Below are 23,869 nucleotides of genomic sequence, written 5' to 3' on the forward strand. Positions count from 1 at the left end.
AAGGAAGTCAATTTTGAGACTGAATGAGTACTAAACCTTCAACTTACATACCCGAAACTTAAGATGATAGTGTCTCTGGAGACTTGCTCCCRATCTCCAATCTTGAAAGCAAGCTATAGGAGTATATGCATGCTATGAAATTAAACCTGCAACTTTTCCAAGTGACAAGATTTAAGCTTCTTGGTCAARTCTGAGTGCATTAGCAACACACTCCAATTACCAGCAGATTTTTGTTTATTTTTTTTTTTAAAAAGAAAACCTACCCCTAATCCTACTTGAAGTGTAAACATTTAGTTCACTAACTTTAACTGCAAAACACTGCTAATGTATAGACAATTTGTTATTATGTGCATTTATTATTTAGTTTTCCTGGATGCTGAATGCCCTCAAATGTCCTGGGGAGCTACAAGGACTTGGAGATAGCAGCCTGCAATATTTTAAACAACATTTTCAGAAGTTTTCTAAGCTACTTAGAAAATTAAGCTCAAAAGTGAGATAGATACTTGGAAATATTTAATCCAGTCACTTTTGAACATGGGATTTCAGCACTTAGTTAAAAAAAAAAAAAAAAAAAATGCAAAATTTTCAAAAAAGGGATGTTTTACAGATAAGCTAACAGCACTTGAGATTTATTTCACAAGACAGCTGAAGGTAGAAATTCACATTTCTGTAGTAAAGCACTATATATAAATTTAAAATCTTAAGACATATATACACATCAAGTTTACTGCAATGCATAAACATATATAATTTCTAATATACCAACTAATATAGGTCAGAAAACTGATGTATATAGTTCAAGTCTTGCAGCACTTCAGCATTACAAAAAAATAATAAATAAATAGTGGTCAGTGGGTTAGCTGCTGCCCCCTTCCGACCTCACCCAGCTCAGAACCAGGGTAATTCTAGCTAGGAATCAGCATTATGGAAGGATTATGAGCAGGAGTAAGTTTTAGAATGTCTCTTAAAGGAATATTTAAATATCATTATTTTGTGCTAATGTGGAATTGTATCTCAGCAGATCAATAACGATTCAATGAAAGCGACAAACATTTACACTAACAAAACTGAGGGCAAAAATTAGCTTCTAAGGTCCACAAAGTTGCAGAATGGAAAGTACTACATGTGATTATAATACTGGTAATATAAAGTCTCTTTTTTCTGATGGGCACGAGATTTCGATTCTATTTCCATCTTTCTTTTTTTTAAATAAATATGTTATATCCCACCTATCACAAACAACAACAAAGCAAGAAGTGAGGTAAAATGTTCTACCAGCCGATCTTTACTATAAGTCAATTAAATATCACTACTGATGCAAACAAGACTTAAGAAATAAAACGCAAGATGCTAAATTCTTCACTACAACCACACCATAAAACCCCACTTTCAAAGTTAAACAGTAGTAAACAAGACTTTGTACCTTAGCATAGAAATCATTAGTAAACCAGCTTTTGATCCCAATTTAAAGTTGCTGTACAATTTTCCTTAATTGATGGTCCAAAAATCATGTTTTCTGAAAAACAAATATATCGTTGTCACATGCCACCTTTGTTCTAATAAAGATAAAATCCTACAACCCTCAGTCTTAAAAACTCTACTCTTAGCAAATCATCTGACGTAAAAAGGAACACAACCTACTTTAATTTGTCAAGTTTTGTCGCCTTTTACCAAGAGCAGCAATTGTCATGAACCTTTCCAATTACTTTTACTTCAAGAAAATAGCCTCCAAAATCCAAAGAAATGCATGCCACCCATCTGTACACCAGTGCGTCAGGCTAYTCAAATGACAGCRTAGAAAAGAGTTTACTTATCTGTAGTGTATTGTATCTGTTTTAGATTAGTCCATTTTAAATATATTAAAAATATTCTTAGGAATGAAAACATTGCAAATGAATGAAAAACATATGTACACCTCCACCATTTTTAGGCACAGACCTTATCTTTTGAGGAAGGACTAGAAATAAATGGTGCGACAACCAACATCTCCTATTGCATTACAGTCAAACAACAGTCTTTGCAGTATACCAGAGAGGTTGGTTTTCATATAGCTTCTGTGCATTATAGCTATCCAGTCCAAAATAGCACATTTATTCTTTGCATTTCCCCCAAGGGGAACTGATATTTAAATCCTTTTTGCTTTCAATAAACTTCGTCAAAGGAATACTGATTCCCACCAGTTTCAGACACAAAGAAACTCCTTCGACAACACAGTTTAAACTAAATGGTTAGGGCTGAAGGTGTTTCCTTATCTCATTTTTATATCTCTTCTTTAATGTATACGTAGAGTTATTTGTCCCCAAAACATGAACTGAGACTCAAGCTTTTTAAGCATTTAAAACAAAAACAGTTACCATACCAAAGCACAGCATACAGTGTAAGTTTCAGTTGCAATTTCTCAGCTTTTCCTTTATATAGAGCTATATTATGGTGGACTGTGTAGAATTCTTCCAGTCTCCTCCACTTCTGGCACAGGAATCATGGAGAATGTACACGAATGCGGAATAATCCTTGTTGAAGCTGCAGTCGAAAGAGTTTGCAGTTTGCAATCCGCAAAGCTGCGCAGCCGGTACGGCGAAGGTCTGACTGAAGCAGTGGCTTAGTGCGCTGCCAGGTTCCAGTGCTTCTTTTAAATTCTCTAACATAGTCATAGTTTGTACCTAAACACACAAAGAATGAAAAAAAATATTTAAAGCATACTGTAGCTACCAGCACATTTAACCTCTAGTAAGGCAAACACTTATTACTAGAGCAAACTAGAGCACACACACTATCTCAAATCAATTTTTGGATATATTGTTGAAGCTATTTTCAAAAGAAAACAGGTGTTTCTTATCTACTGAAAAACACTAGATTTTGAATTTGCTTTTTCATATTTTGTAGAAAGCCCCATATACATACACACACATATATCCATGTATAGCCATGAAAGCAAGTAGAGTCTTTCAAACATTTCCTACAGTATGTGACCTGCACTGAAAGCTATGAGGGAGGAGAACTGAATACACGTGTAAGCACACCTGTGTATGACTGGGACTGAGAGTCAAGAGCTGCTACCATCTTTGTGCAAGCCACAGAATAACACCTACAAAATGCAGAACCAGCTGCTCACCATTGAGAAGGTGGGAGAAACAACCACAGACACATACTACGTTGTTCATCTCGATGTTTTTTCTCCTCACCTTTGTAGTACTAATCAAAGACAGACTTATAATACTGGACTTTTTCAGAAAAAAATCAATGTACAAAACATATGTGCACATTTCTGTAGATCCAGCGTACCTCCCCTCAGGACAACAGCACTGGAACAAAATATAGTTCAGAATTACAAAGAATTAAAGACCTAGCCTTTAATTTCAAAAATCATTGGCACCAAGTATTTAAAAGACTCAAAGACAACAAGCAAAAGGAAATTAATAGTTCTAATTCTAACCTGTATCAAGATCTCCAATCACATAAATGCTGGCTCCAATAGGCACAGCTCCATACACGAAAGAAGAGCTAGTTGGGATACATAAGTTCTGGTCGTTCAGATAAATCCACCTGTAAAAATAAAGTAGGATTTTCATATGTTATCTTTTATTGGTTACAAAAAAAAAAAATCCGCATTCTTATTCCAGCTGTCCTCTTTGAACAAAAAGCAGAGGATACAAGTTAATTTTCTATGTAAAAGTTGGGAATGTTGTCTAGCTGATCAGGCCTTTTCGCCAGTAAAAGCAAATAGTACTGCTATTTGGAAAGTTTAGGATACTTTATTTTGAGGTTACTTTATTTCAGAATTGCTCCACTCATCTGTGTAATCTATCTGGAATAAATTTTTCTTGCAGCCACCCAGTATGCTCTTCTGGAGGCCACTGGGCATACAGGAGTGCCTTTTCTGCAATAGCTGTGACAGTCAATTTTCCCTACAGGGAAAGTTTTAGGCAATTTTGTCTTAAAATCAGTATAGCCATAAAAGCGTAGAAATCTTAATAGTACATAGCAGGGGAAATAACACGTTGCTATAGCAAGGCCTTATTGTTAAGCAGTGCCTTCCCCCATATAATTCCCTGACTACTTTAATTGTATTTTGTCAGAGACAAGAAATCCCATGTGCAGTACAAAGAATGCAGTACTTGGCAATACTTAATTTTAAGCAAGGGCTAGAAGATTGAAACTTTGTGTTAAGGGATTTGAGGAAAGAAAAGAAAAAGTCCATTCTTTAGAACTGAAGCAGAACTTCCCAGCCGCGTATCAGGCTCTTTTCAGTTGCTTCTTAGCTCCTACCGAAATCTTAAAAATCCCTTATGTTCACTTTAGAGATGCCTCCATTTCAGCACTGAATCAGCTTGATCTTCCCACAGAGTGAAAAACAGTTTTCCATGTTGAAGCCCTTGGAAACCAGCTAAGTATGCATTTATCATCCCTGTGTGAGTCATTTTATAAAGACGGCCCATTTATCTAGATGTGTCAGTGTCCTCCTTATGGCTTTGAAACAAATTTCTGCAGACTGCTGCTGCACTTCTGCAGATGTTTGCATAGTTACTATTTACAGACCTTCAAGACATAAAATCAAAACCATTTTAGGTGACCCCTCCTGGAGGGGGCCCAATATTTTAATAATTTACAGAGAACAGAGAAATTTGAAAAACCTTTTATAAGCGTCCCATGTATTTTCATTGCCATACCTGGTTAATTTGAGGAAAAAGTTAGRAAATACCCTCAAGAAAACTGCTGATCCTTGAAAATCCTGTATCATCTTAATGCATGACTCAGAAATAAGCCTCTTTTCTGACCCTGAAGGAGATGTTGATACATAGCCATTATCTTGGAGAGATCAATTTTTAAAGGCCAAATTAGAGGATAAGCTGTCCGCCGCTTTGTCAGTGCTACACAGGGAAGGATCAGGAGTCTGCAGAAAGCAYGAGAACGCACGTAGCTGCTGCAGAGAACAAAAGATGAACTAACAACGGGGAAAGAGAGTCTTCTGTAGTCATTCAGAAAGTCTGTTACATGCTAAAACGTGTTTTGCTGTGTATCATCAGCTTTTTCCCCTACCTGTGGGAAGGGGACACAGTCAATACTTCCAYTGCATTTCAGCACCACCAAATTACCTGAATTTAGTTGAACAAATGGCAAAGAGGAAGAGGGGAAAAAAAACAGGACCCTATCAGAGAAGAAAAAAAGCACGGAATAAGACGAGTGTGCCGAGCTTCAGCACACAGCACGGTGACGAGCTGTCACACTGAAGATCAAAACCTGTTTCTTACTCTGAGGAGCTGGAAATCATATGAACTTTGGGAGTTTGCCTGCACTAGATACTCATGGATTCAGAGTTTAAACRAACAGAAACACAGCTCAAGACCCAGGCACTTTGTTACTGCATATCAAGAAGAGAAAAAAAATCAAAGTATCTGTAGTTGCTTGTGAAAATTCATTCTCAATCTTTCTCAACACATACGCTTTAAGAACAGCCCCAACTTTTCAGGAATGCTTACAGCGGTTTTAGCAGTTAAAACTCGGAAGGAACAAAGACAGGAAGGGCGAGGGGTCACGTTTCATCAGAGCTTGACTGCGCTCCAGCTTAATGTGGGCTGATCATTTGCCTACTGCTTGAGCAGTATGGAAAAAACACATGACGACAAGAAAGCTGGAGTCTTCAGGAATTTGAAAGCTCTTTCCGCAGCACAGCTGTCCTGCACGCTTCCCTGGGATGGCTCTACCAGAATGAACTTGAGAAGAGCAGAGGAGGTGGCACATTCCTTTGTAACCACAGACAGAAATGGTCAATACGAAACCGAAATGGGCCTCCTCTGAAACCAGAGGGGGGAAGAATCCCTAATTTTTCTTGTTTTGAAGTGGTATAAGGTAAAAATCCATTCAAAGAACTACAATAAGCAAGATAGTAACTGTTTTACTTTCACATGAGAAGTAAACCAGAGAGGCAGCATAGAAGAACCAGCCTATTTCGGACACATCACCTTAAGTTCATACCAGCTGTGTCAAAGCCTACAAATGAATGGAAATCATCTGAGTGGTCCTCCTACTGACATGCTACCAGACAGCCAGCTTGTTTTCTCATTGCATTTGCATAGGTAGCATTTCCTTTGGATGAGGTTCCCGTGCACTGCATGGTAGCATCTCTGTAGTTAAGAATACTATGCTACAAGATCATTTAACTTACTATTTACATACTGTTTAGAGAGTTTCTGTGGTGTTCCAGTAGCAAAGAGAATTATTTTAAGTGGTGTTTAGCAAGTACTGCTCCTGAACAAGCATCTCATTTCTTCCCCCCCCCCAAAAAAAAAAAAACAAAAAAACCAAAAAACCCAATATCCTGCAAAAATTGGTAAGTGATTTTGAACCAGGAGCTAGTAGAAAGAAGGTCTATCCCACATTTACAGAACACCAGTGAAATGCAGCAGTAGCTGTATTCAAGGACAGAGCGTCACCAGCAGTTTTATCATGCATTTACAAAAAATCCTACAGGCAATTTGTACTCTATTAGGGATTTCCAAATATCCAAACTGAAAAGAAAAAAAGCATGTACAGACATCATCCAGCTGTCCACAYATCTATGTGAAATGCAAAGGCATGTCATATGTTATAAACTCTGGCTGAAASACTAAGCCAAGGAGATCTTCAACACGTACTTAAGGCTTCCTGTTTTCTATGGACTAAGCAAATATTGGATCACTGAGCCAAGATCACCCTTTTGCTGTCCTTGTCTCCCCCTTTCCACTTTTTTTTTTTTAAGAATAATTCTTAGCTTGATGACTACTTTAAAACCAGGAGGTAACGTACACAAAGTTTAATCTATAGCCACTGAAGAATGTGCATCCTGAAAACTTGCATTAATTGAAAAAAAATCAGATACAGATCATTTCAATTTTATGAGAATTATTTACTGTATTATCTGTCCACATTTCATGTATACGCTGGTATTATGACTCATTTTGTTAATTACGTCTTTTTATGGTGCAGTTTAACAAGTCTCAATGTTTATTATTAAAATAGCGTGAAGTTCTTTGCATCTTCCTCATCTTCAAAAACATCTGTGCCATGGTTAAGGATAACAATTCCAAAAAGACTACACTGTGAAATATTCTGGAATAAACTACTATCAGACTGAATTATATTAAACAAATTAAGCTTCAGTTCTTTAATCCAATCCAAAGGATATTTATGCTGTTTTGTATAAATTAATATATTTCTACATCAATATCAGTATAAATACTTAYACACTAAGTAAAACCCGTAACTTCAGTTCTTTGTTCTAGGCATCCCAGAGTACACAGTGCTAAATTCTGCATTTTCAAGCAACAAGATCTAGAGATTAGAGTGTCACAGAACTGTAAGGCACATGCACGATTTTTATCTTTGTTTTTTTTATATACAAATGCACTACTATACATAATTGTAAACTAACAAGATCCAATGGCTGAACTCCGTACAAAAAAATCTGTTCAAGAAAATGAACAGTCCCAAAGTTTCTTATAGGCAGCTAAAAAAAATATATAGGCTGAAAAAGTCTGCAGTTCATTATGAACACAACTATGCAGTACTTGGTAAGTTATCAATGCAAAAGAGTAAGTTAAAAAAACAATGCACACAGAAAATCCACTGTGGAGTTTGTTTTGTGAGCCTTTCTGGATGGATATACGCTGGATGCATACTGTGCTTTTGGCCCAGTGGTACTAAACAATCTAACAAACATACTCCTCCTTTCCACAGATCTTCTCTTTTAACCCAGTACTTCAGACTTTTGCTAATCATATGCACATGCATTATCAACATGTTATTTCAGCTTCAATTAGATGGTTCCATTATCATTCTTTTCCTTAACCAAAAAAAAAAAAAAAGATCATATTCTTTANAAAAAAAAAAAAAAAGATCATATTCTTTAGAATCTCAGGTGCTTATTTGCTTCATGTACTACCTGACTTTTTGTAGTTCTCTTCAAAGCAAGAGGAAGTTAGTGTTACTTGTACCAGAAACTTACTGAGGAAGCAAACAAAATGTCTAGTAATGAATTAAGCACCTAAAAACTGCCTAATACTAATTTAAGATGAAGAATCAATCTTTGTATATATCACATTAACTATGCATATTGAAAAGGTATTATCCACCCGTAAAAAAGTTTATAGCATCACTTATGCTTTATTCAGAGCTGAGCAACAATGCATTGGTGACCCTGYTGAGCAGGGAGGCTGGGCTGGATGATCTCCAGAGGTCCCTTCYAACCTTACTGATTCTATGATTGCAGAGCATACTCAACGCAAGTAGAATTACTTAACTACTCAGTTGCCCCTGCCCCAGCATTTAGCATGATATTCACAGATTYGAGATGCATATTATTTTGAGTAAAGGGTGAAAGCTAAATAAAGTGATTTAATTTGTTCTCTGTTATTTCTTAATCAGTTTAAGAAATAAGAGTCATGTTTTTCAGAAACAGTCACCTTGCCCTCATTTGATGCTCCCAGCCCACTACTATAATCAAATTATGACACTTTCCCATCTCAATCTTAGTGCAAAGAAAAAGAGTACCATCATGACAGCAGAAAGAATTTTGTCTTGGTATTGGCAGGGGAATATTTTGTAGTGAGTTCCCTTTGGGATTATTTTCCCTCCTCCCCAAGGAGGTACAACTGCTCAGGTTTCAAAATCACCATCATGGCTGGGGTGTTCTGCTTGCACAGATGTATCTAAAATAATCTGAAACTCAGGATAATTGTTAGTCCTCCTGAGTAAGAGCTAACACTATCAAACAACATGGTAACACAGCACCCTCTTCTGGTAACTAATACCACTTCAGGAGCTGAAACCAGTGGACCTTCAAAAACAGAAAAATGGGAGTTATAAAGCCAGAGTATCAGCATTTACCGCCAAAGCAAAAGCAGTAATTGCTCTAGTCTCCCCTAGCCCTCCATCTCTGATGGAGCACCCACATCCTGGGAACAGTCTGGAGTGCAAATACATGCTTCAAGTTTCTAAGCTCAAGTTATCAAAGCAGAGACAAAGCCTGGATATCTCAGCAGCCCTCAACACATGCTTCCTCCAGTCCATAGAGTCAGATTACTTGCCTCCACCTCACCTTCCTCTGTGCCAGCACAATTCACAGGCCATTCACATGCTATACAGGGTGCTACATTTCAATAAAAACAGTTACCTATCTTAAATTTGCTTCTATCAACAGGTGTCAGGGGAGGAAAAAGAGTCACCAACCCAAGACCAACTGGTCTGGTATATTTAAGGAAGATTGACAGTTGTAGGGAAAGAAATATGACACCTCCAAAAGTATCAATACCATGATTTTTATCACCATTCAAGAGCTGAAGCAATTGCATTTGTAATATATCTTTACATGAATCTAGGAACACCTCTAGGATGCCACCAAGTTAAAAAAAGTAATTATATTGGAAATACCGCCAGCTATGCAACTGCAACTGCATTGCAGGCAGTAGGTGGCAGTGAGAACTCAMCGACATCAAGGCTGGGACTTGCAAACTTTTACTAAATTACACTTTAGGAAAGATTAATCTGTAGCAACCAAGGAGACTAGAAATTTACAGCCACTGGTAAGAATCTTGAGGTATATACCACCTTTCAAAAAACACAGCCAGTCTGGAAACATTTCAAGCAAATCAATTAGAAACAGCAACTGGGATGTAGGGAAGCATTTCCTGCCAGAACTCTTTCCTTCTGGGAGAACTGTTGTCCAGAAGTTTATTTGCTTTAGCATTTCTCCACATCCCCAAAGGATGAGAAATCACTATAGAACATGAGGAGCAATAAGCTATCTTATCTGCCTGCTTCCCCTAGTCACATTGAAAGAAGCTGGAGAAGAGATACTCTTCAGTTATAACTGTTTATTTTTGACACTACTTGGAACAGAGAAGATTTTCATACAGAAATTGAAGTCTCTTTACAACCACATCTTATGAGAAAATCATATCATAAACTTACACCCTATTTTCAGGTGCTTTCATAAAGGTCAGTCATATATCAGTCTTTATTTTGTAAAACAAACATTGATCTCCTTCACTGTCAACAATCCTTGAAATATCTGACAGCAAAGTCTTATTTCAATGTAGTTTATAAATAAAGACATCCAATTTATAGTTACACTCAGGAAGAAAGCTTGGGAGGTATCAAAGCTTGTTTATTAGGCCTGGAAAATAAGCTGAACTACATGCAAAAATTTGTCTAATATAAATTATGTTTCAAATAGTTACCACATGTATTAAAATCCACCTTAGGCTTTATTACAAGAGCCAGGAGATAACAAATGTCMTGAGAAACAGATTCAAAGCAAACACAAGATTAGCCATGCACAGTGTGTAGAGATAACTGAGGAACGCACAGCATCCACAGCATCCTTCCTATGACAAAAGCCTACATGGATTCAAACAGCCATCACATGAGTGCTAGGAACAGAAATCCACGAAACAGCTTTGTTCCAGCAGCTCTAGCTCAGGAGCTACCTAAGCTGCAAGTCTCTTGGAACAGGCTTGGACCAGAGGGAAGTATTGCTATATGTTCTTACACTTCTCCACAAGCATGAGTAAAGGGTGGGTGACAGCAGTGTTGTGAACTTCAGAAAACTGCAGAGCACAGGGGAAGAGTCAGACAAACCACTTTTAGAGTCACTGTTTTCCTCCCGTTCAGGAACAGACAGGATGTGTGACAGGGCCACCATGGAAAGTCAAGAGCCTAGCACGATGCCTTAGAGGCACAGTATGACCCAGTAGGGGTGTTAAAAGGTAAAATGAGCAGTAGAGACGCACAGGAAAGGTCCAATACGCTTTTAAGAGTTTTATATGCTTTTCAGTGGAGGTGAAACGGTCAGATCAGTATCTAAATTATGTATCTCCTATGTTAATAGCTGCAGCTAGTTACCTTTTAAACTCATCGTGATAGAATTCAGATTTGCATGTCACCATCTCACTGGCTTGACTGTCATCACGACTTCTGACTCCGCCAAACACGTAAAGCTCGGAGGCAACTCCGCAGGCTACTGCACCAAATCTGAGAAGCCAAATCAGAAAACAAACCTGTAAAGTATCTGAACCRTTCTACATAACCTTTTGAACTTTCTCCATTCTGGGCATCTTACATATTCAACAACATTAGATGAGTCACAGATATGAACTCTAAGCTAGACCATGCAAAAGAATGGAACAATAAGCATTTATCTGTGGACAARATTTTGACATTTCAGTTGAACTACAATTTTCAGTTTTTGTTCTGCATCAGGGCAGTATTCCTTGTAACATCAGGATGTATTTAAAACTCTGACACATTACTCAGCCACATCTTGGCATTACAATTGCAGGCCCCATGATTCGGAAAGACATGGTGAAACTCAAGTAGTCCTTAACAGAGATCTTAAGTATCCTTCAGAGAAGCAAAGACTTCTCTCCTTACCAGAGGACCAGCACTTCAGCATTAAGAACTGTACAGGTTATCAAGTATACACTGATACAACACTAATGACAGCAACAATAAACTTTTTWAAAAAAGTAAAAATAAGTCTTTAAGTACACTTTTCTAACTGTTTTGGAAGGTTCTAACTGAATATATTCTTTTAATCTAGATTTATTTCCATTTTCACCCACCTTCTCTCTTTTAGAGGACAGATTGCTGTCCATTGCTGAGTCCGAGGGTCATAACATTCCACAGATTCAAAGAGTTTTCCATAGGAGCCTCCACCCATTGCATAGATTTTCTTCTTCATAGCTGCATAGCAGCCAATCTTGAATGAAGGAGGGGGGGGGGGAAAAATACACCTAAAGTTGCACGTAATATCAAGAACTCAAAACTAAAGAATCTTGTTTAAAGTGTTAAGTGTCAGAAAAATCTTGTCAGGAAGCCTAATCAAAATAAATAAAACAATCTAAGYAATAAGGCAGAGAAGAGGAGAAGAGTCTTAATTAAGTTCATAATCATATTGTAAATTGAATTTTTAAGCAAAGAACAGTCTCTAAGCACAAGGGCAGAGGTGGGGGAAGGTTAGTTCAGATTTCTTTACCAGGTTTCTCTTTCAATTCAGAAAGAAATGAGCTTAAAACTGCTCCTTTTAACTGGCTAACCAACATAGGCTTTACACTAGTGACTACCACTCTGAACATTAGGTCATTTATTATCAAACCAAAGGGAAGAAGACATAATAAAACTAGATTAAAGTATTGCTCATGTTGTGCAATGCTGTTACAGTTCAAATTGCACAATGTTGTCTTCAGTTTAATTTCTCTTTATCATCTGCTCTGTGACAAGTCTCCAAAAAACCCTGGCTGCATAAAAATTTCTTTTCATTTTCTCTGCAGTGAACAGCAATGAAATCAACTATACAGCCTTAAATCATTAGTTCTTTAAATGTTTACTTGTCTGTCAGTGTAGATGCAACATTTTTTCCTTAACATTTATTTTTGCTTCTGAAGAAGCAGCAAAGCAAACAAGAGCCATTCAGAGTGAGATAGGAGGACAACAAAAGTTGAACAAGCACCGAGAAGACTAGAAATATCTTCCTTCTGCCACTTCAGGACTTAGCACTATATACTGATCTCTGGGAGGAGGAGGAGGAGGGGGGTAGTCATTAAAAAAAAAAAAATCCTAGTGGTAGTTTAAAACTTGGGCGGGGTAAAACGAGGAGCAAGGCAGAGAGTGAGAGCGGGGCTCGGACTTCCAYACCGCATCGCGCACAACGCTGCCCGTGAAAATTGTCAGCAGCAGTTACGTTTTGCTACAAAGCTGCTCTCTTTCATCTCAATTTGAACAGTATTTGTTGCAGTTTTTACTAGAAACAAAGGGTCAAAATCTACATTGGCCTTAACTGTTTAACAATAAATAATGCTATAAAATATGATCATGCAATGCAGTTCTTACCTTTCTAACCATGGTCAAGTCTGGCTGCTTGGTCCAGGTCCGCTTATAAATATCATAACTCTCCATAGAGATTAGTTCCCTTTCACCATCCTCACCTCCCAGAATATACAGAATTCCATCAATTTCTACCACTCCAAAATTATGTCGTGCCTAAGGAATAAAGTCAACATTGTACTGATTTATTTACAACAGCAACTATGTTTTACCATCTTTTTTTCTCATATCTATCTGCAGCATTGCTGAGACTCCACCTTTTTTGTTAAAAAAAAAAAAAAGCAGCATCTAGAAATTTTTAAAATGTTATTCTAAAGAAAATAGTATTCAAACAGATGAAATAGCAAAACCAAAAGCAACCACACAGAAATCCAGAAGCAGTGCTTGGCTGCGTTTCAGTTTTGCATAGTACTGGTCTACTAGATGAAGCTGCTGCTGTCAAAATTTGGACCCATAATTCTGCAGAAAGGCACCTCTACTACTTTACAGTGTAGGAGCACATCACTCACAGTCTTATTCATAGCTAATAGGAAAAACAATGCATCATAAAGAAAACCCATAGTTGTAGTTAAAYGCAAGTTCAGCCCTATGCCAACAACTGTTTTAGCTGAAGAAAAACTACAGTTCATTAATAAAAACCTACATTGATTTAAGAAAATAAAACAAGGTACATTAAAGGATATATGCTTATATATAATAAACTGTTACTTTTTGATGGAATGCAAACATGAAAAGGAAAACATCAGTTCAAAAAATTAAATATAAATGACTGTACAAGCCAAATTCTGTAGTTCTCTGTCCACTTCTGCTTAGTCCACCCCCTAATTATGTATTATATATGTAATTCTCTTATAYATAACACAGAAGGGAAATATGTATACTTTTTTTAAAAAGGTCAGTATACAGAAAACATTAAGGACACTACATGATCAATTCAACATGTAATTCACAAAATTCTGTAGTTCAGCTTTACAGCTAGCTCTTGTCCAATAGGAAGTATTTTCTACATCCTATATTCATCATTGGACCAAAAGCAAATATAAGAAATAAAGAGAAGGCAGTCTGCACCAYGATTTTGAATGAATAAGATGCAAATGACTGGATAAAATTTTGCAGAAGCAATCGAACATTTTGCCAAAGTGAAAAATTAAATCTCAAGAGTTAGATAGTGATCTTGCCTCGTTCATTGGTGGCAGGGAACTCCACGAATTGGAATCTGGATCATACTTCTCTCCAGAGCTTAGCGTTGCCTTGTTTTCATCCTGACCACCAAGCACAAATAAAAATCCTTCTGCAAAAACAAAATACGTGATCTTAAAAACAGGATTCATACCTGTGCACTCAGCAAGACCACAAGACCTGTTAGCTGCACCTTAGAATTCATTAAGAGACTCAGATTGGTCACAGGTCAAACTCTGGACTGGAGGAGGTAAAGCTCCAGTCTATCACTGTAGAGAGAGTTCAACAAATTCATTGATGCAGCAACTAACTACATCTTACTTAAAACATAAAATGTTCCTGGAGAGACAAACATAGCAGACTCCGGCAAAATACGGAACTTATTTTATAATGTTCAGATGGCAGGGATTATCACAGAATAAAGCAGCATTCTCGGCAGACAAATCAGCAAGAAATAACCCCAATGTCATTAATCTCGAGGAAAAAAATTATGAAGTGCATCTCAGATTTGGAGGTATTGGTAGATTTCCACACTATYGGCCTTACAAACACAAGGTTCCCCTTTACCTGCTGACAATACTCCATGGTTGATCCGTGGAATACTCATAGGAGCAAGTTCAATCCAGAGCTGCCTGTTGGGATCGTAAAGAGGACACATGCACCGCATCACTGAGGTGGGTTTCCTTGACCTGAATGCAGGAAGGGAAGGTGGAAGGAAAAAAAGGAGTACATAGAGAAACAGACATAAATTTACTAGTTAATTGTTAGCATCTTCGCCTGAAATACACATGATTTAATACACATTCATAAAATGTAGCACTTCCCTGGTAAAGAGGAGTTTTAATAAGTTTGCCCTGCAGGTTAAATATGCATAAATGTAATTGTGTACAGTTTGGAGACATAAAAAGCAGGTGCACCTCATTCTTACTGTATCTGTCCATAATATTTTTTTAAATGACGAACTTCCAATGAATTAAAAAGCATTGATATAGCATATTAGTGATCTTTGTAAAAYGATACACAAACTGAATTGCAAAGTTATTTGAATCTTATTGCAGTCTCTAAAGAAGAAACATTGAATGCTAAATTCATTTAAAGATAGGACAAATCTCTCTGTTGTACCACAAGAGATATTCAAGAAAATAACAGAATTATTCTGTGGAATAGGACTTTTCACCTGGCATCTCAGATGCACCAATAAATACTTATCCTTGGAACTAGACCTATCATAAACAAAACAGTTAAAGCAAAACACATGCTCATTATTTTTAAGATTTTTTTTTTTAAATATAGATTGTTTTCAGATCTTTAGTTTCATCAATGTTGTGCTTATTTTGGATAAAATCTATTCAGTTAAAAAAAACACCTAACACTCCCTGAATAAAATGAATCTCTCTAAGCAAAAAGTCTTAAAAATAAAATTAGGTTTAGATCCATAGCATCTATATATTTTACATGTATGAAGCACCAYGAAAGGTTTAGTTTTTAAGATTAAAAACCATAAGTTGAATTTGAGAAAACTGTTAAAAATAACTATTGCTGAATCATTCAAAAGTATTTTAGTTGTTTGAACAACTTAAACATTCAAAGGATAAAGYAGCAAGTATAGGCACATTAGATGCATATATACTCTTCACATTGTGTTTTCAGACACGCTGCGAATGCTAGCTGCTTACATTTTACCATCTGCTACGGCCTGCAATGCCACTCAATACTTACACCCTTTCTTCTCCCCCGACAGTCACTATACACTCGGAGTAACCCCTGGGCTTGAAGGAGGCCAGCATCGCCTCTCCCTGCTGCGGGGGCGTGAGGGGAATATTGTTGCATTCTTTGACGATCTCCCGTACCAGCGGTTCACTCATCATCTGCTCGCGTAAATATGCTGCATCTAAGCCTGAAACCCACACTGCTGACATAACATCCTTCATGTGAACCTGCAGAATGGGATAAATGGAAGAAAATTGCCAACACTCCACAAAACAGCAGTCATACATACAGAAATTTCTGCATCAATCAAAACTTGAAAAACTTGAAGAGTAGTGTTGGTATATGGAAGTAATACTAAGATCTACATCACAATGTTAAGAAAACAGATGAASTTTTCAAAGTTTCACTGAAGAGGTACTACTTGCTTTCTCTATAAAAACAAGATGATACCATCAATGCCGGAAAAAGAAGAATTTTTGCTTAATGTCTATTAAAAGACATCACAAGTATAGCAGATAGTACATCCCAGTTTTCATGCTTTTACTGCCACCTCATCTGCATTTCTGACAAAATTCAATTAATTCTGTGAATTCAGGGCTGCAATAGCAGCCCTGAAAGACATCTATTCAAAACTCCTGCCAATTAGAATATGTGTAGTTATTTGAGTCGTATTCAAAAAACGAACTCTGATATCCTTACCTTTCTTGATTCTGCATCATGAGAAATCCACCTGATCACTGCTTCAAAGACGTATCTTTCATTTCCCACATTGAGCTTTTCCATTGACAGCACTTCTTTCAGTTTTTTTGGAGTCAGTTCCAAGAATTCTTCTGTGTTGCTGACATCTCTAAAGTGAGTTTCCAGATACTCTGAGGCAAGGTAGTGAACATGATGCAAACAATAGTGTAGTGCAAAGTCCCGAATCCCAATACAGTTCTCAGCAGCTATRCAACCTTCTAAAAACTCACAGCAAAGAGCTTTTAAATCTGTAAGCAGCAGGAGATCAGCTGCCTGTACCACATCTTGGATAGTTTCTTCATTTAGCCTGATCTGCAAGAATTAATTTAGAAGTTACAGCTACTATCACTCATTGCTACATGAGATATCCACATTTATAACATGCATTCTCAGTGGCTGAACAATTGAATATTAATGCTAGTATCTATTTCTCGTAAATTTTATATAATTACTGCACATTTATAAGTGAATAGAGGACTGGAAAGGCATTAATTTAACAAAAGGTATTTGCAGAACTTTGTGCCTGAAGGAACAATGAAATTACTAATCTAATTGAGAATCTAAGATGAATTTTGGGGAGGAAAAAGATCCAGAACTCACCTGCCTTTTCTTTTTCTGCTGAAAGTTAAACTAATTCAGCAATCTCAATCTGTCTCCACACCAATGTTAATCCCCACTAAAACTAGCAGAACAAGATCAACTCASACTGAAAGGCATGCTGTCACTAACGAGAGGCCAAAAAATTGGACATTACGGGGTCAGTAAGGAAGGATGCCTAGTGTCGTAAAACATGCAAGTTCACTGATGGGGTCTTAATCTCCCTTGCTAGCAACCCAGTTATCTTTTATTATCCTAAAAGACTGCATGTTTTAGATTAGGTTACTGGAGACATTCAGTTTAAAACAAGCATTTGACAATAAATCTTTTAAAGGTCTTCCCCCACTCTATCATARAAACAGAGAAAGGGTTCCCGGAGTGCTTACTGCCTCTTTTTCATTTGCAAAGCTGGAGTGTTATTTACTGTTTTACAGAAAAAAAATTATCAAAGTTTTAAGGCAAGATTCTCAGATTCATCTTTCTAGATAGTAGTGTTAAAATTTTATTTTGCTGAAAATTTTCATTTCAGTCTACTTTTTAATACCATACCTGCCCACTGAAGATGTAATCTAGAATCTCTTTCATGGTATCAACAGATATCCCTTCAAGTTCAATCTTGTAAGTTGAGCCATCATCCTTTGGAGGATTATAGTTCAATTTTGTTCTGAGGAAGGGGAAAAAAAAARSYTWAAAAAAAAAGAGCTCATGACCTGGGCATAGCACTTTTTTTCTTTAGAAAACAGCAAGAAAGCTGCAGATCACTTTAGCCATAACAGATCTGTTAAAACCCTGCAAYATAACTTGAAAATTCTCTCTTGATTTAGGACAAAAAAGCTGCATTTACAGTCTCTAACATTGCTCATCACATTTCCAGACTGAACAATTACATGAGCCTTGCAAACTTTTCTTGGCATCAAAGAGCCAAAGTAATTTTTTCCTGGCTTATTCATCATCGGCATTCATAAACTTCAGTCAGAAGTTAGTCACAGAGTACTGCTGATGGATGAAAWGTAGGGATCTGCTCTGGTAATAATGAGCCCCCTTCCCTCCCCCCAAAAAAACCACTTTACCAAAAAAAAAATCACTATCATGAGCAGATGCGATCAGAATCTACACTGGCAGCATAGGTATTTTGCTTGCATTACCATTTTGTGTAGTTTATGATGTTATCAGYCTATCATTTGATCTGGCCACAACCAAACTATGCTCACCGTTCTAGGAAAMGGACTATATTCTGCTGAATCAAGCTTTAAATATTCATCTAAACCATTGGATACTGTACTTATGAGCCATTAAAAAAAATACGTAACATGAACAGTTTGATGTTCTTTTGAACAGAATGAAGGACAACTGAGAGAAAGAGACGGGGAAATAACGCCGCAGCAGCAGAGCTGCCTTTCCACCCATCACACTAGCRCAGGCACTTTCCTAGGAAAGAGTACTCCAAGTGTTCAGAGAAGAACATCCCCCGATCCAGTAAAAACAGCCACCAGGGCCAAGAGATCATAATCTTGAACATTTGCTTTCACACTTTAAGGAACTAAGAACACAACATAAAAGGACCAGAAAACTTGGTTCCACTGCCTGATTATATCACTGCATGTGAAAAGCARTGGCTTAGCTAAGCTGTAAATGTCTTAATTTGTCACTGCTGTCCGCTACCCTTACTCACACTGAGTAAGGGCATAAATATGATTTACCTAAGAGCTAGATTCTGCTTCACTTACTCAGAATAAATTAGTTTCTCACAAAGATACTATTCCCGTTAAATAATACCCTAATCTAGAGCAAGCAAAGTGTGAATAATCATGGTAATTTTAGCCCCTCAGTCAGTCATATTTGTGGACTTGTTTTCTCATAGCTTTTCYAAGCTGCCAAAGATCCATCTCCAGTTATCCGGACACTCTCAGATTTAACACTATTCCGATTTATGCATATGACTAAGCTGTCTGGAGCTAAGCTGAAGCACCTAGCACAAGTTACACAAGTAGCAGTATTAACAACAATATAATTGACTCAGTAAGTTTTTTTTACCCCTAACACTTGGAAGATTAAAGACATTCTGTACGGCTTACAGCAAAGCACAGGCTACTCCAACAGAAACGGATCTGTGACTTGTCAGCTTAGAGGTTTTCAACTGACAAGATAGTTCCAGCAATACTGTCCAACTTGTATCAGCTCGCTCCATCCTCCCTCGAGTGCTAGGGCAGAGCATGAGGAATACGTACGCTTCTCATGCCTGCGAGCTCCAAACGAACGCACACATGCGCACAAGCATGTCCTGGACGCTAATGCTGCTTTGATTTAATCACTGTGTCTTTACACAGATTTTTCAAGTCTAGCCAAACAATTTCTCTCAATTTTGAGTGTGCCGGTTGAGAGTTTTGGGTTCATCCCTTTCAGCACAGGCTACGTGTTTCCTGGAATTAAAYTGCATTTTCTGTTACTTTAGCGAACATTCTCAAAATCTGCAACATCCTTCCGGGAATCACCGGGGGGTGGGAGGKAGGTACAGTGAGCTGGGATCCGACCAGACAGGGGCCGAGCCCCAGCAGCACCTGCAAAGAACCTGGAATTTCAATGCACTGTTGGTTCTAAGCCAGGCGCAGGGCATAGAACAAACAAGCTGCATGACAGCACTAATGGGGAGATTAGCGTGAGGACTGGCACTGCTTATCATTTGCTTTCATCTCAGCATCACCTGCACACACCCAAGCTAAATCACCTCCTTGCATGGACTTTAAGCAGGGACGCCTCCTAGAAACAAGCAAGTGTTGTTCACAGTTTTGAGCCTAACCAGTTATCAGCCTAGCTGCCCTACTTGCTGTGTATTATTTTAGGCCACAATTGTTTATCTGAACGAGGGTGGGAGGAAAGCACCGATGTCAACCAAAAAATACAAACACTTAGTAGAAAAAAAGAAATCGGGATCATCATTTTTCTCTCTCCAAAACACACGCAAATCCCAGTAACAAAGTTACTCACAGACAAATATTCACATTACACAAATGCATCTTGGCTAGTTTCAAACTGAACTTTGTTYCTACAACCTGTCCTGAGAAACGGCAGCTATTGGTCACCTATCGGTCACACATCTTTAACTTAAAGGTTACTAGATTCTCTCTTTCGATAGAGAGATTTCCAGACCACAGCACAAGAAGCATTCGCCAAAGGCAGCTGGAGACACTCCTTGCAGCTTAAATTGGCGCTACAAGACAGCTGCGGGCTGATGGGAGGAGAGGAGAGAAGGAAAAACAACACAMAACAAGGTTAAAAAAGGGAATGCATTATAATAGCTTTAGGGCTGAGGAAGGCTGAAAAAAGGTTAAGAAAGATTAAGAGAAAATTGTGAGTCCAGTGTGGAAGTGTTTCATAAGAGAGGAGGAGGAAGGAGTGTGTATGTAAGAAGAGGAAGGAGACGCTGCCTCTTGCATCACCCGGCAGCACCCGCTTCCACGCCCCACCAGCAAACTGAAGTTTGGGCATCCTTGTCGTAATACAAGCAACACAGAAGAAAGTTTCCAAACATGTTTGTTCCCAGGTCGGAAGAAACGGGAGCAGACAGCAGGTCACGAAGAGCTGGTTTGACTGTAGTTCTCCAGCACATTCCACTTTGGAAGAAAAGCTTTAAACCTAAACAGGGTTTTTTTGACCTTCCTTCCCTCCCAGGAAGGGAAATTTTCTTCCCTGTTCTGCTCTTCCCTGCAGTGATTTACTCAGGCTACGATTTCCACGGCCAAAACCTGGAAGTGGAAATCAAACTGACACACAGAGATCTGCCCAACTGCAGGACAACTGCTTCCAACGCTGGCACCAGAGCTTCTCCCTCTGCACAGCACTTCAACTACTCCAAGCATGTTTTAAGCTGCCAAACCACAGGAGAAAAGGCTGCCTCGCTCTTCCTTAACACAGAAGAAAGATGAGAACATCCAGAATTAGAAGGAAAAAGAACCTTACAGCCAACTAGAAAAGTTATTACCTGGGAGCAGAGTGCAGCTGACTAAGAGATGTAAACACAGCTGGGAAGAGCTGGAGAGAGGAAAACAAGCAAACCCTCAAAATTCCTTCGTCCTGTTTTCTTAGGTCACTTAATTTTCAGCAGCTTTACTCTATACTTTAAGAACTTTAGAAATATGTTTTCACTTTTACAATTAAAAAGATTACCACCATAAGAAAAATTTGCTTCTGATTTACACAGGAACATAAATCAAAATGTTCTACAAACACTGCCTGAGAATTATGAAATCTCTTACATATGTCAGGAAAACAGCTTGGCCATATACCAGTCATAAAAACAGCTGTGGTATTATACACACACATTTAGAATCTGCTCTTCCACCTTACTTAAGGAATACAATCTTATGAGTCATCTGAAATGTCACTGCATAAGGCAGCATGAAGGAACAAATACACTAGCTCTTCTGTAAAGGTAAGTAATAGTCTGAGCAAGGCAGATTATTAAAGTGAAAATAAGGGCTTAAGAATAAGCTTTGATACTGCTAGGAATCACAGTTCACATCTAGCAGTATAAAACTGGTCACAGAACAGATTCAAATCTTAAAAAAATTAAACTGTTCACAGTTCTTTGTCACATTAAGTTGCACTGCCAACCTGTTTTTTTAAATACACTTAATATATGCAAGCAAAGCCCATTCAGAAAGGAGCCTTGTGCCTGAAAACTTGTTTTTCTTATCTTTTACAGCTGATCTCAAAAGGGGAGGGGGAATAAAAAAAATAAAATGAAAGACAAAAGAGAGGAGTCAGATACCATATATAAGGTTTGCTTTCCCACCTGAGTGAGATAGAGACTTTAAAGGTAAAACTATTCCCACAGAATTCTATCTTATTTGCAAACTGTTATGGAAAGATAACCCAATGTATTTCTAGAGCAGTGACATAAGAAAATAGCAGTATAGTTCCTGGAATGCTTTAATCCTTAGAGTGCTGGTATATTTGTACCTAATCAGGTAAAGAAAACATCTGCCAAGATTACACCCTCATGAAAAAGCATATTCCAGACCACATTCACCTCAAGTAAGTTTGCAATATTTACAGTCAACAGTAATCAGAAAACGTTGGAAAAACAGTCAGTTGCTTTGTTTTGATGCTTTAAAATGAAAAAAAAAAAGAGGTTAAAATAAATCAACTTTCTGCACTGCAATGATGCAAAAGCAGCCAACAATGCAGTTTCACTGATCTACTTATAAAGCTGTAGTACAATGTCAGAAACAAAACTTCCAGAGACAAGAGGGCAATAGCTTTGATTTGGAAAGACAGTTCCTTCCAAAAGGCACAATTCCGCTCCAAAAGGACTAACCGTACGGCCGGTGTATGCTGGAAAAGCCTTGCCAATACTGCTACGTTAGTAAATCTTAGGACTGAAGCAGCAAAACAATCCTTCCAAGCCAAGTAATAGAGTCATTTTGCCAATATATTCTTTGTCTGCACCACTATTTTGGCCTTTTCAAGAGAGCATTTTAAAAAGAAGTCACACCTCTAACCAAAGTTACCAGCAAAGACATGCACTGAGACTAAAACATGCTCACAGCTGTGACTCAGGCCCAAGGTAGAACGGGAACACCAAAAACACCACGTCAGTATTTTAACTTTTTGCATCAATAAGGAGAAAACTTTAAAATTCTGGTTTCAATGTTAATACCATCAACTTAGTCCCCTTCTAATTTGGGCTTCCCACGTGGGCTCGTGAGACTTATGGGTCTGCCTTTCTACCTGCAACACTTCTCTTTCCCCAAGACTGGTCCTTCTGCATGCAAATAATAATAATAAACATTATTAAGTAGGTCAGACAAAAACATGATGCAGCAGTTCACCCCACCCTCCCCCCTCCTCCAAAAAGACATTTTACAACCAAATCAGAAGGTTTTCTTTGAGGTCGCACCCTGGCCTTCAGCAGCAGGCATAAAAGGCTGCCTTCACCACACCCTGTAAAGAGTGCCAGCTTTCAGAGTATTTTGGCTATACCTCTCTTTTTAAGATTATCTGTAACTGTAACTTCAGGTCTCAAGGCTAAACAGTCCACAGCTCAGCATAAAAAAATGGAAAATTCATCTTGCTTTGTTTAAGAGGAACAATGACGAGGAACAACTTAGTTTTCAATAGACAGAAAAATCACGAGTCAGCCAAAATTTTAAGCCGGCCACAGCAGAAAAAAAGAACGAAGCGGTTCCTTCCACAGCAGCAGAGGGTGGGTGTCCAGGGCTCACGGGCTTTGCTCGATGAAGAGCTTGTTTACCCTGAAAATCTGAAGGGACTCGATTACACTGATCTCATCCAGAGTTAGATTCTAATCTAAGTGAGAGATCTACTCCCAACCAGCATGTCTTGCCTAAACATGCGAGTTGGCCATAAGTAGACAGAACACACATCCAACTAACATGGTCTCCATGAAGGGACTCCTAGAGCTTCTAAGCAACTGTAGGCACTGCTTAAATTTATGGGTTTTTTTGCCAACTTAAGAAAAAAAATGAGAATTAAAAACAAACAAACAAACAAACAAACAAAAAAACAGTAGCAGGTAAGATTACAAACAAGCCACAAGTAAGCAACGTGGAGGAGCTGGCTGCTGGGCACCCATGGCTTAAGCCAGACACCTGCCTGCTGCACAACGCAAAGCCTGTACCTGCAGCTGATGGGAGCCGATTCAGCTATCCCGTCACATGGAGCACAGATTCACGACGTGCTTTCTTATATAAGAAACACCTTTTACATCACGACACTTCTGAGACAGTTTTGTAGCTGTACCTTCTTATATAAGGAACGGCTTCTG

At 38.1% G+C, this 23,869-nt stretch overlaps 1 protein-coding gene across 1 annotated transcript in view; it reads right to left on the minus strand.

The window, feature by feature from the left end:
• Nucleotides 1-767: 767 nt before the first annotated feature.
• GAN (gigaxonin) overlaps nt 768-23,869 on the minus strand; it is a 29,495-nt gene continuing 6,393 nt past the window's right edge. Inside the window, exons 2-11 of the mRNA XM_085306417.1 lie at nt 17,632-17,746; nt 16,447-16,797; nt 15,757-15,974; nt 14,605-14,726; nt 14,037-14,149; nt 12,865-13,014; nt 11,598-11,734; nt 10,879-11,007; nt 3,434-3,543; nt 768-2,660 (exon numbers count right to left, since the gene is read on the minus strand). Of these exons, the coding sequence (XP_085162543.1) occupies nt 2,479-2,660; nt 3,434-3,543; nt 10,879-11,007; nt 11,598-11,734; nt 12,865-13,014; nt 14,037-14,149; nt 14,605-14,726; nt 15,757-15,974; nt 16,447-16,797; nt 17,632-17,746 (1,627 nt within the window). The 3' untranslated portion in view covers nt 768-2,478. The remainder of the gene's footprint in view (nt 2,661-3,433; nt 3,544-10,878; nt 11,008-11,597; nt 11,735-12,864; nt 13,015-14,036; nt 14,150-14,604; nt 14,727-15,756; nt 15,975-16,446; nt 16,798-17,631; nt 17,747-23,869) is intronic.

This window comes from Rhea americana, unplaced genomic scaffold (genome assembly GCF_003343005.1).
Source record: "Rhea americana isolate MKP2758 unplaced genomic scaffold, rheAme1 scaffold_24, whole genome shotgun sequence".
In the NCBI taxonomy this organism is placed as follows: domain Eukaryota; kingdom Metazoa; phylum Chordata; class Aves; order Rheiformes; family Rheidae; genus Rhea; species Rhea americana.